Below are 13,203 nucleotides of genomic sequence, written 5' to 3'. Positions count from 1 at the left end.
AATCGAGCAATCGAATGAACAGAAATTTTTTGAGAGGGGTAGGAAAACCACCCTTGGTGATGGACGCATCGAAATCGCGTGGATGGCAGACGAGATCGAGGGCAAAGTCCCGAGTCGTGCGAACGAATATTAATATAATCGCGGCAGGCAGAAATCCACAGGCGAAGTAAAGAATGATATAATAGGCGGCCCGTAAGGGATGCGTCTGCGAGCGAGAGGGCGAGCCGGCCGAAGACGAAGTGTTCTCATTATACCGGCTGATTTATGCGCGTGCCACCTCTCGCAGTCGCGGGATTCTAGGTTAGAAATAAAGTTAAAAGAAAAATAAGGCTTACGGGGTGCAAAGTCGAGAAAGGGCGGCGGAGGGTGCGGAATATATTACAAAAATAAGCTCGGCGCTGCGTGGAGGAGCATCGAGGAAAAAAACTTTTGAAACTGCGAACTCCCGGAGATCGATGTCTCTTTTCTTCGCGAGAGGGCTTCGCTCGCTTGCCTCTCCAGAGGAAAATACCGCGAGAGGAATAAATATTTTCCCGCGAAATTGTCGGAGAGCGAAGTTGCTTCTTCGTGTTAATGAGACTCGTTCTACCAAAAAAAGAAGTCGAGTCGCGTGATTTTATTCCACCGAGTTTCTCTTCGATCCATGTAACTTCTTCTAATTTTTTCTGATTTTCTTCGGTGAGAATCAAGGAGTGACTGATTGGAAGTTTGAAAGAACAGGTTTCTGGAGGATCTAAAACAATGCTGATGCTAATCGTACGTTTCTCTTGCAGGGACACATCGGTGAGAATCCGTTCGATAACGGTTCGTGGGGAAAGGAACAGTTCCAACCATCGACGGTTCCTTGGCAGCTGAATCCGCGCGGCCACGCTCGTCCCAGTGTGAGTAATCCACAATACATACGTATTTCGTCCGTTTTCTGTCCGAACGCCAAAAAATAAATGAAGAACGAAAAGGGAGGAACGCGGAGAAAAGAGAGGAAGAAAAGAGGGAAAAGAGAGTGAATAAAATAGGAAAAGGGTAGAGAGGGTAGATAGGGTAATTGTAAAAGAAGAGCGCGCGAAGCAAAGCCACTTTGGAGGAGAATATAACGCGCAGTCAGAATCCTGTCCGACACAAGGGCTTGGTGTCTGAAATTTGTAATTCCGGCTTGGATAAGAATACTATCCCTCGGTGGGAGGGTGAGTAACGACCACGGAAAAAGAAATCCGGCCACTCATTGTGTCCGCAGGTAGCAAAAATGCTAGAGGGGCATCGTTCGCTGCTTTTCTCCGAGCGTTTTCTTCTCTCTTTTTCGCAGGACACGACACGGTCACTACCGTCCTCTCGTAGTCGTCGTCATCGTCGTCGTCGTCGTCGTCGTCGTCGTCGTCGTCGTCGTTGCCAACCACCAACCAACCCCCGCCCCCTCCCATTTTTCCTTCTACTGGCCGCCTCGGTCCTGTTGAAAACCACCCTCTTACTCGCTCGCGCTACTCGCTCTGCCGCACCAACTCGTCCTGTCACCCGGTATTTATAATACGCTTTGTTTTCCCTCGGCTATTTGTCTTGGGCTCTCGGTTCCTTCGCTAACGTTATTATCTCGCGTTTTATTTTTATTTAATTCCAGCCTGCTACCGCGTCCTCTACCATCTAACTCGCGTCCCATCCATTCCTGCTGTTACTCTCTCGACCGACCACTCCGCCGACGCCCGGCGCCGTCGTTACTTATCCGTCGACGACCCTTAACGAGCGAAACGTGTCCTACGATTTAGGGAAAACTTTACGCGCCCGAAGTAATTTCTCCTTTTTTCCTTTCTTCGCCGATTTGCCTCTCGATCTTGATCCCTCGTACCAATCGTCGCCAATTGGGGATATACAATTGAATGATTTAGTCAAATCGAGACTTGGCAGCGCCAGTACTTTCGATTTTATATTTCACGTAATCGCCTCTTACAAAGGAACAATGAATCGTTTGTCTTGCACGAAGGAAAGAATAGAATTGCGTACGTAATCGCTACGATGCGCGTGAAACTTGCATTACGACGCGATTGGATCGTTTAGACGGTTTATTTACCCATGTACTCGAGCCAAACGGCAACTTGATATATCGTTATTTAAAAGAATGCACATTTTCACGAAATGCCAGGGCGGAGGGGCGGGAGGGGGCCGTGACGTAAACGTTGTATTGTAACGCAAATAATGCGCGTGCTGGTAAAGTTAAATAAACGGAGAGTGACGTGCAATCTAAATCGTACGCGATACGAAGCAACGAGGAACGAACGTAACACGCAATTGCCAACGTGGTTAATGTAACCAGCTTCGTCGTATTTTACCAGCGATTTACATCGACGATCCGGGCGCCAATATCCGCGTTCAAGTATCGTTGGATTTAATTTTATCGAATAGTAACCGTATCGTCTTATTGCGATACAACGTCTTCATTCACCGATGCTTATGCGCACGACACAACGTGCGAATCACACCCACACGAGTTTACAGTTGGTATACACACAGTTAAGAGAAAAAAAAATAAATAACGTTTATCTTGGCTTTTACGTGCGATAGGGAAGCAAAGTCGATGCCGCCCACGCACGTAGCTGGCTCTAGGAAAAAACCATTCGTGCCACTTTGCACGTACGTGTGCGTCAAGCATGTTTATTGAAATCGTTTCGTTTCGGCGTGTCAGTGTGCCGATACACTGCCACGAATATCGTACGTATCCTTGCTGCACGCAATCATGTAAGACGCTTAAGATCGCTTTTGCATCGCGATCAGACTTACAATTTGTCTTCTATTTCTACGTTCGAACGTACCAATTTCATCGAGAACTTTTCATGCGAACTTCGAAAAAATCATAGGTATCGTGTTTACCTTTCGTTTAAAATGCGTCGAAACGAAGATACTATAGCGAGACGTATAAAAGAATAATAATCCTAATCGCAAGTTTCGATGATTTAAAATTACATCGAAAGTAGGTAGGATGATTTTGATTGTTCTACATTTTGGAAATCGATGTTGCCTCGTTCCATATATTTTACACCAGAATTACCAGTATAATCGAAACGACTAATTCACGTTTTTCTATAGAAACTTTATAGATTTGCGATAGTGCAATTTTGAGAATTCGAATGATTCTCAGTTAAGTGAAAAATGATTCTAATTTAAATAATTGTAGGTAATTCGAAATATGGGTAGAACTACTAATATAGATGGAGGAACCTAAATTCCACCGTGTATTGGCACGCGTACAAAAAGACTATCGTTTCAATACATTCCGCATTACTCGTTCTAAATCTCTGCCATTCTTCTACTTCTTTTACCACGTTTGCTGTTCTAACGTAACGTTACAATGTTTCCGTGTTCGATAAAGGAAAAGTTAAACAACGTTTTCCACAAGAACGAGCGATGATTCGCCTAGGCGCGGGAAGAGGATGCCCGTAGAAGAGATATTATGCATGCGACTTGGAACACGTATTCGTCGCTTTCTAAGAAGCCAACAAACGCGCATAGGTTGCCAGGAACACAGCCCGATTCCACGATACACGCGCGAAAAACGTTCGCAGGCTAGTTCGCTTACGTATGTGAGTACGGGACAATGAGATCATCGGTGACTCTACACAAACACAGGTTGTCGTTGGAAAGACTGACGTCAACAGTTTCGGCTGGTTTCGTTGACTTCGCGAATGATTCTCGCCCGATACGATGATATCAGGAAGACTAATGTCGATCGTGCACGTGCAAACGTTATACCTGGCCGGCTCGTTCGATCCTGTTTCATTAAACATCGTAACCGCTCGAATAAACTGGCCGCGCTGGTTCTCTGCGCCTTGCGAAATAATTAAAGGCGGTTGAATTTATCGCGACCGATCGGCAGACGCGATTAGAACTCGGTGAATTTCGCGACGGTATTATAAACCGCTCGCCACGTACACTCACCAACCAAGGGGTAGATGGGAAATGTTTCTTTTTTTTTCCTTTTTTTCGGCGCGTGGAAATATCGATGAAATTTAAAAGGGGGTTGAAACGCTACGATCTCCTTCGAAACGTAATCCGCAGCGCTCTTTCGTCCGTGGGCAATATGAATCGCGAGAAAAATCAGAACCGGATGGGGGTGGCGGATCTTAGCTCCTGTCTCTTCCCTCGCAACCCCTGGGTTTTAAGATATGCAGGGCACAACGCACGCTTTCCTAGCGGGACTATTTTAATACGAATGAGAGGGGCGGGCTGGTTCGAGGCGAAAAGAGAGAAAGAGAGAGAGAGAGAGAGAGAGTCTTGCCTGAGAAGATCTACTTCTTGATTACAGAACTTTTTACCTAATTACATAACATTGTTACCATTTACAAAGTCGCAGCCGGGTATACGTCGCCTGACTACTAATTAGGAAGCCCGATTAGCGGCGAGGCGAACGAGATCACGCCTCCTACGTGTCCGATAAATTTCGTGCGATTCCCTCCAGCTACCGCTTCTTTAATGAAATCTCAAAGATTCCATTGATCTTTCAAATGGAAAAATCCTGTCCTCGTAGATTGCTTCCATTACGTATATGTTTGCGTAACGTTATTAATTTAAAGTCCGTGGCAGTACAAGAATTTAGAAATGGTCGAGTTTATTCGTAGAAGCGGAGCTTCTTATCGGAAAGATGTAAGCTCACGAAGAGATAGTCATGCGCAAGGGACGCGTTCTCGACGATGCAGACATTAAGACGTCTGGTCCTCGACCTCCGTTTCCCATCCCTTTGCTCGCCTCTCCCCTTCCCTATTTTTTACCCCCTCCCCACCCCTTTAGGTGGTCTAGCCCGTTAGACGGCGCTGGTTTACCCCGTCTTCATTGTCCTCTAATTCTCATCTGATCCTCACATTACGTAATTTTCTCTTTATTATTTTATAATTCCTGCGACTCTCCGCTCCTTTCTCAAACACAGTTTCGCGTCCGCGTTCATTCGACTTCACGGCCCGCACGAACTCATCCTACACCACGCATACTAATGCATCCTCGCATTTATTAATTATTCCCTGCTAGTTACCGCGGCTTTTCGCCCCCGACGGTTGTTCCTTCTCCGCCGCGTAATGATAGATTAAACCTCCTAGATTCGGCGACGGACAATGTACCTCACGTACTCGACGTTTCTACGGTCTCCTCGCTTATCTCGCAGGATTTTTCAGCCGTTCGGCTCGCACGTTTCATTATTCGCCACTCTAGAGTTCCCTGACTTTGCCACGGAAATACAGATTGCCGTGAAAAGTGTGTGGATTTAAATAAATTTCAAAATCCTCCAACGAAGCGATTCTGTCGGAAGTAGAAAGTTGTTCAACATATCGATAACTAAATTCTTTTTCCATTTCCTTCGTTTTTACGTACTCGACGATGTAGCAAACGGAAATTTTTACGTCGAATTCCGATCCCGATACCTTCGGGAATTTAATTCCCTTTTAACGTCGGGGGCGATTCCTTTTCATAGCAGTCGCAAATGTTTAATTGGCTCGACCTAGAGGCAGCCAGTGGCTACATTAATTGCATCGTATTGCCAAGGGTGGTTCGAGCAGGTGGCTGTCTAACCGTGGATCAGCCAAAAGCAAGGGCATGGCCAGTGGAAAAGGCGGCTTGCATTGAATGCTAAACAAAAGCTAATTTATATCCGGAGGTCGGGCCTTTGCCGGAGATCGGGAGATGAATGGCTATACTTCTTGCATACCAAGTAACCCGCCAGCTCCTGAAGGACTACGGAGTTAAAGATCTCGGGGGATGTTTCCTTCGGGGTAGTCACTCGTATCCCCGAATCTGCCATTTACCGCGAGATGGTGGACTACATTTTCGAATGTTTCGAAAATTGCTTCGTCGACATCTGAACACATCTCGAATACATTAAACATTCTATCTTCCATTGTTACGTATGAATATACACAATGATTGTTATTTCAGAAAACACACGTGGCCTAAGCGATTGATTCTGAAATGTAAATTGAAAGTTATTGCAATATAAGCTTTTGGGATTGATGTCGAAATTAAAAGTTTGGAACAAACGGTAGGAAATGAAGGGCGGGAATATTCCCTTTAGGGTTGCCGCCCTTAAAATTCGACCGAGAACGGGCGTTCAATAATCATACATCCCCTTGAAGAACTCGGCATCGCTGTACGTTACCCTTTCGATAATCAACGAAGTTGCTGGTCGAAGATCGGCAGACGTCGTCGAGGAAACTGGGTACCGTTGGAGTCTCGCGAATTTAGCAAACGAAAAGTTTCGTTTCTAATTCTCTTCTCTCTCGATTCTCTCCAAAAGCCAACTAGTTTTCATAAAATAGACGTCTCATCTAATTCTTCTACCTCGCAGGAAATTTCCAAAATTACTTACCGATAATACGATAGTTTCTCGAAAAAAGAAGGGGTAATATGGAGAAAAAAAGAAATATTGGATCTCCCGAAGCAACGTCCCCGACGTAATCAAAAGAAAGTTGGCCACGTTGGTAAATCTCGAAATGAGATTTGTCGTGGCCAGTTTTTTCTCGTCCCGATCAAAATTCTATTCCCCTGACTTGCACGTTGTACGTATCATGAAATTTTAATCTTGTTGAAAAAGTTTCGTTCTTCGATCCTTCCTTTCGAGGAGAGAGAAAAGGGGAAGGAGAGGCGAGCGACTTTCGGAGAGGAGAGAAGCCTGTTGATTCTGACGGCCGGTGTTGGATGGGAAACATCGTCTAGCCGGCGTTGAACTTTCTCGATACACAAGGCAACATAGCAACACAACACGGTAAAGCACAACAAGTGGGGGGGATGCTGGGGGTGGAAAGCTCGATAGATATACAGCCAGCCGTAGCTGGAGAGGCGCGCGTCGCCAGCACCACGTGCTTTCAACCCCTCCTCAACGCCTCTCTCCTCCTCCCTTTTACCGTCTGTCTTCCTCTCTTTCGCTCACTCTAAACAACCCCTCTACCCACTGATCGGCCGACCGTGTACACCCCTGTCATCCCCCACGCGTGGGAAACGCAGCCTCTGCCGCGAAACACCACGTGCTGTTGCTCGACACACCTCTTTTCAACCTGTTTTATTGCTTGACCCTTCGCGATATATCACGTGGAAATTGGTTGATTTTTTTCTTCAAACTTCAAAGAATCTTTTATCGTGTCTTTTCAAACAGGTCAATCTAGTATGTGTTTGGAAAATTTAAACGAAATAAAAGGAAATCCATTTCCATAGGATCAAAATTTTATTGAATAAATATTCTTCGAAAATCTGTTCATTTTTTCTCGATTCCGTTGAATACATAGTAGAAGAAGATTACATTAATTCTCAGAAACGCTATAAACTTTACAAACGAACATAATACAAACTAAGGAGGACAGAATTCCGTCGCATAGGAAAATTGTATCTTGTGATTCCGATTTATTTTTCTATTTACGTAGAAAGTGATGGCATATGCTATAAAATGCTGCAAACGACGATAATAAGGGTTGATCTCTCCCTCGATCGGATATTAACGAGCGACGAAATCCAAGGAAGCGAGTCAAGTCGAATTAGGTATGCCAACGTAACCGAGACGTGCAACCTTGTAAATAGATGTCTGGATCGTGCGAACGTTTCCACCATATCGCTGTACTCGGCAAGAAAGGGCTACAACGTCGGAAGTTCGTAGGTACGAGCTAGCAGAACAGTAGCTGATTCTCTCTATATATGCTCCAACTTCTTACATGCACGCGTATGCACGCCGGTAATTAGTGTCTTAATGAAGGAGAGGCTCGAGACTCGGTAAATAATTACCAACAGGCGTGATCTCACGCTCGAGTATTCGCAGCTTGCGATTTCGATCTCGAAGAGCGCGAAAAGGGCACCAAGTTTTTAAGCACGCTCGCGTGTGCCGGTATCGCGTTATCTTTAATTTAATAACCGCCGCGTTGTTTGAATTTTCGTCCTTGGACTTTTAGTTTCTCCAAGGACGGAACTTCGCTTTTCGATCGCGCAGCGCGATAATTAACTGGAATAGAGAAGAGCTTTTGTCGATTCTTTCCGGGCTAGTTGGAATTTAGGTCCGCGTTAAATTTCTAGGATCGATACACGAGAAGACGATGAACTTGCTCTATTTTTTTCATTCTATGTCCGGTCTACGAGTTTTAATTAAATCTGCATCGCGCGTCCCTTCACGTTGAACTCCGTCGCTGGCGGAAGCATAGCGGTTCGATTCGGTCGTAGGAAACCGCTTTACGACATGCATTATTCCGCAGGGTTGTAAAAGAAACATAGTTTTTGATTTTACGTTCTGCCGGTAATTTTTGTCCTACCGACCGCTCGTTACGAATGTCAGACTTCGGGATAAGGGATGTCCGAGTCGCGTAGCCCGCAAACGTGATTTCTCCTTCCTCCACTGAGACGTATCAAGGGAGAAAATCCCCTTTTATCTTCGCCTCTTCCCCATTCGTTCGTGTACATACATGACTTCTTTAACGTTCCCGCAGAGTTTCGATTTCCTTCGTCTGTGCTCGTTACTCCTCCCCCCTGGTCCGCAGGGTAGACTTCTTTTCTTCGCTACATCGGACAATATATAACAAAAGTTGGAATCGACGAACAAAGGAAATGCGGCTAATCAGTATCAGACTGATCATTTACCCAAACGAGTGACTCCTCATTTTTCGAAAAGTTTTCCCTTTGAATCTAACTACAAGGACGATCGAGCGTCTCGCGAATATCCCTCCATGGAGAAACTCGAAACACGTGCATTTAATCGTGCACTTAATCTGAACAGGCTGAAGGGGATGAATTCGGTTTCCATCGACTCGTCGTGACAGGGCATAGAAATCAAATGACCCAAAGTAATTCCGACTGCATCTCCAGACATTACTTGGCCCTGATCAATACGTACGTCCTTCCCCTGCTGCTCTCCCGCTAGGTAGACGCGTACGCGGTAACGTCCCGACGGTAGTTCGCATCTCAAGGAGAGAGAGGTGAAAAAAAGGAAGTTCCACGAGAGGGGTTGAGGGAGGGGGAGCGGAAAGGGATTCCGCGAGTCTGCGGTAATCGCGCCCGCTTGCGAGCATCTCTCCTCTACTCGAACTCTCCGCTTCGCCCCCTATTTTTTTTCCTCTATCTTTTTTCCTTTCCTTCCCCCGAAAGCTTGGCTGGTAGAAGGGGCACAAGCACGGTTTAAGGGGGGTCACGTGGAACGGCGTGAATACCGAGTGGGCGGATGGCACTGCTAGCTGGCAGAGCGGAGGCGAGTATTGCGCGCGCATTTGAACGTGTGTGTGAATAGAACGCATACTCCGGTTGCCTCGTGTTGTATCCTTTACGCTACTCTGTACGAGCATGCGTCTCAGCCACCGGCGGATTTTCGTCTACGTACGTACATACGTACGAAACACACATGCATTTAGCCGAAACGATTTTAAAGCAGGATAGTGGCGGCGGAGTAGTCCAGGAGGAGACGACGGTGGTGGCGGTGGAGTTGATACGATGGTAGTAGTGGGTGGCGGTGGTGGTGGAGGAGCTTGGTTCTCCCTGCTACGGAAGATAGAACTGGTGGTGGAGCTCCAGAAGTAGTGGATAGAGGAAAGAGAGGATGGCAGTAGCGGTGACGTTGGCGCGAGTAGAGGGGGAGGTAGAGAAGAGAATAGAGATCGGCGAGATCTCCTCTCTTAGCCTCGACGAGCGAGACGAACGGAGGAGTGGAGAACGGATGGACGAGTGAGCCAGGACGAGTTGAAGCGAGAGAGGCAGAGGGATGCGAACAGAGTGACAGAGATGGAGAACGAGAGGAACGGGCGTGTAGGCGGACCAGAGAGAGGAATTCCACGGAGGCGTGTCTTCCCCGGCGCACCAGGTGCAAAGGTGCGCGAACGCGACGTTGCCACGCCTTTTCCACGGGGCGACGTGGCCTACAACTGCACGACGTCGACGTCGACAGCCACGACGACGACGACGACGACGACAACGACGAGGAGGACGACGAGGTCGACGTAATAACGGCCCTCTTCGTCTAACGACGGTCGACCAAGAATTTTCTGCCTTCCACCCGTGGAACGTCTAGCTGGGACACATCCCCTTGCCTTGCTTTTCTACCTTTCTCCTCTCTCTCTCTCCCTCTCTCTCTCTCTTTCTCTCTCGCTCCCTTCGCCTTGCTCTTACAGGCTGTACCACCTACCCCCTACCAATTTCGCATAGGGGGTACTATGTTAACGGACGGGTTGTGTCCAACCCAACCATCCAGAATCCAGCTTCTGGTGTCAACGTCCCGAAGTTTCCACGAGCTACTCTCCTGAATATGCACCTTCTACGTTTTCGGTGTACAGGGGGCGGACGAGGTTGGAGGGAGAAGACACGACGACGCTGTGAGACGGAGAAGGGTGGCACGAGCTGGCAAGGTAGCGATGGCATGTGGGGAGGAAACTGGGGGGGGGGGTGAACAGGACAGACTGGGGCGCAAAACGGGATTCTTTCTGCCTTGCAGGATGCTCGCGACTGGAATGCAGGATTACGGTATTCAGCATCACGTAATGCATCCGTGCTAGATGCACGGTAAACAGAAATGGCGCGAGCACGCGGACGTGATCGCACGATATCGAACTCCAACGATTTTGCCATATTCTCCATTCGTTCGTCTCCACCATCTATAGACCTTGTCTTCGAACAAATTTTCGCAGGGGGATGTTCGACGCGCGTAATTTTACTTCGCGAGGAATGCTGATTTCTTCTTTCGTTTATTCTTTTCTACGGCTTTCACAATTTCTTCGGAATAGAAAATTCTAAGGATCGTAAGGAATTTGAATGCAAAAACCGGTACTGTGTATGTACGTCAATTAGATTTATATATTACGGATCATTGGAACGGACATAAAGTATAGGACGATGTAACGCGGACGTCTGGACCAGGGTATAAAATAAATCGTTTCAGGGGAACGAATATCGCGTTACGATCCATCCGTATTAGGAGATAGAAAGGTGGAATTGAAGCTCGATAAACGTATTTGAAGTACTCGGAGGTTTCCAAACACGGAACCAGCCGGAGATCCGCGCGATTCGCTCCGAGTAATACTTATATCTCGTTACACACGGTGTCCCTGCTATTAATTATTCTCCATCTCGCTCGCTGCTGTGGCTAGCTCTCGAAACGCTTCGATTACGGTTTCCTCTTCGACAGTGAAGTGCACGTTCTTCCGTATGACAATTGATTTAATATAGCACTCTGCGTATTCTAGCGAACTGGTAAAAAATTTATAAAAGATAAATACCGTTTGAATTTATTTTTTACATCGGCACTGTCGTTAATCCTCGTTCCTTGTCGTTCTCTTTGTATCGTCATTGTAGCCAATTTTTTTGGGGGAACGTATAATATACCTCTTCCGAATGTTGAACGCAAGCTATCGTTTCCATATATTCGAAGAAAATTAAGAATTTTATTCGAAGAAGTTACAATTCATTCTATTTACAATAATTGAATGAGAAGTCATAGAAAGGAACCGACGCTAACAGAATAGACTATTAGATTAACCGTTCCATTTAATTTTGCACGATTGAATTAAAAGCTGAGTCAAGGTCCTACGACCCAATTTCATCGTGAAATTTGGTTCCTTTCCTTCCTCTGAAAGCTCTTCTCGTTTCGAAAATATTACAATAAGCGATGCATCGTTCTGTACGCGACATTCCGCGTCTCCGTAATCGTTAGTCCTTCGTCGTGGTTATTGCATCCTTCTGTCGTTTGGCTCGATATCTTCGCTCGTCCCCTCTTCGTCCTTTTGTATAACAATTCTCGTGTGCTCCATCACCGTCTCCATGCAACTCTCCTCTTCTCTTCTCCTCTATAGTTCTACTTACACCACTTCCACCTGGCAGTTCGTCTCTCCAATCCTCCATTTCTCTCTCTCTCTCTCTCTCTCTCTCCCTCTCTCTGCCGCACACTTTGCTATCGCTGCTGCTGCTTCCTCTCGCGATTCCATTTCTGCGTTGTTGAACTATAACTCTCTCTAGGAAGGCAGTGGCAGCTATTACGCCGGCTCCTAAGCTATTACGGCATCTGGGAAGCTCGTTGGTGCTGGTGCAAACGGGACGAACGCGGGGGTTCGAGGAAGTGGCACGAGAGGAGGAACACCAAGGGGTACAGGGCGGTTGGTGGGGGTCGGGGGTGGGCGTTGGGTTAGGCGAGGTGATGTATTGAGATCCCATTGTATCCACGGAATCCCCCTAAGATTGCCAAACGACGTCCTCCCCCGCCACTCTTCGCCTTCCATCTTCCGCCATCCACCTTTCCAGCCGCCCACATTCTGCCACCTCCTTCGCAACCCCGCGTCTCCAACCCCCTACCCCACGATTCTCGCATAATACGTCACCGGTGGAAAGGCAAGCCTTCGGTTTTACTTTTCGTTGAGACCCCCCCCACCCACCTCCTCAAAGCTTCGCTCTCTCCTCGTATATTTCTCTTCTCCATTTTTCCTTTTTATCCTCTGTCTCTTCTTCCATTTTAACCCACACCACCCGGTTGATTCTTTCACCCCGTTCTCCTTTTTCTCGAACGAGAACCTATGCAGATGCGCGTGCTGGAATATTCATGCCGCGACGGAAACAGAAAAAACAGCATCGTCGAAATCACCGTTTTCCACCTCACGATACCATCCCCTCGTCATCTTCCCACTCTGCTTCTCGCCTTCTCGAATCGTTCTTGATCTCTCTTCCTCTTTCTTTTTTTTTTGTTCTCTTCTCTTTTCGCTTGGCCCCTTCCTGTTCGCGGGGCGTCTTTAATAATACGACGTAGCGTAGCCGCAACCGCGTACAGTATCGATAGCTCGCATAATGTCGAGCCGTTCTCTCGGATATTGCGCTGAAGGGAACGCACGGTTCGTTCTCGGAACGTTCGTCGAGGAAACGGGCGAAAAGGAAAGCGAGGGAGGCAAGGCACACAAACCGAGCAGCGACAGATGCAGACCGGGAGGAATTCAAATTTTTGCGCTGAATGGCCGCCGGTTCAATAACAACCTTTATTATTTTAACGATCTACGCCGTTGCTCGTCGTCACCTTTGCCTCCGTATCGTACGTTTGCCTTCGATCCGACAAAAAGAATCCTCGGTTCTATGATAATTAGCCAACCCTTTTGTCCAATTATTTTCCCTTTCCATCCCCCGAATGCAACTGTGCTTACGACTGTTGGATCAAATTTTTTGATTGCTTAGCTCGGTCGGTCTTCTGTCTGGTATAAACGTGCTGGAATATTTTTAAAGTCAATATTCATTAAAGAAACGATGGTC

The 13,203-nt window shown here is 46.9% G+C and overlaps 1 protein-coding gene across 14 annotated transcripts in view; it reads left to right on the top strand.

Moving 5' to 3' along the window:
- LOC117216607 (forkhead box protein P1-like) overlaps window positions 1-13,203 on the top strand; it is a 245,886-nt gene that overhangs the window by 120,757 nt on the left and 111,926 nt on the right. For all 14 annotated transcript variants that reach the window (XM_033463463.1, XM_033463453.1, XM_033463454.1 and 11 more), the window contains one exon: window positions 774-881. Coding sequence is in view for 11 of the 14 variants with exons in the window: in XM_033463453.1 (XP_033319344.1) it covers window positions 774-881 (108 nt within the window). In the remaining 3 variants the exon portion in view is untranslated. The remainder of the gene's footprint in view (window positions 1-773; window positions 882-13,203) is intronic.

This window comes from Bombus bifarius, unplaced genomic scaffold, assembly GCF_011952205.1.
Source record: "Bombus bifarius isolate JDL3187 unplaced genomic scaffold, Bbif_JDL3187 scf7180000010271, whole genome shotgun sequence".
NCBI classification, from domain to species: Eukaryota; Metazoa; Arthropoda; class Insecta; order Hymenoptera; family Apidae; genus Bombus; species Bombus bifarius.
The sequence above is the reverse complement of the archived record's forward strand: the minus strand, read 5'-3'. Positions and strand labels throughout refer to the sequence as shown.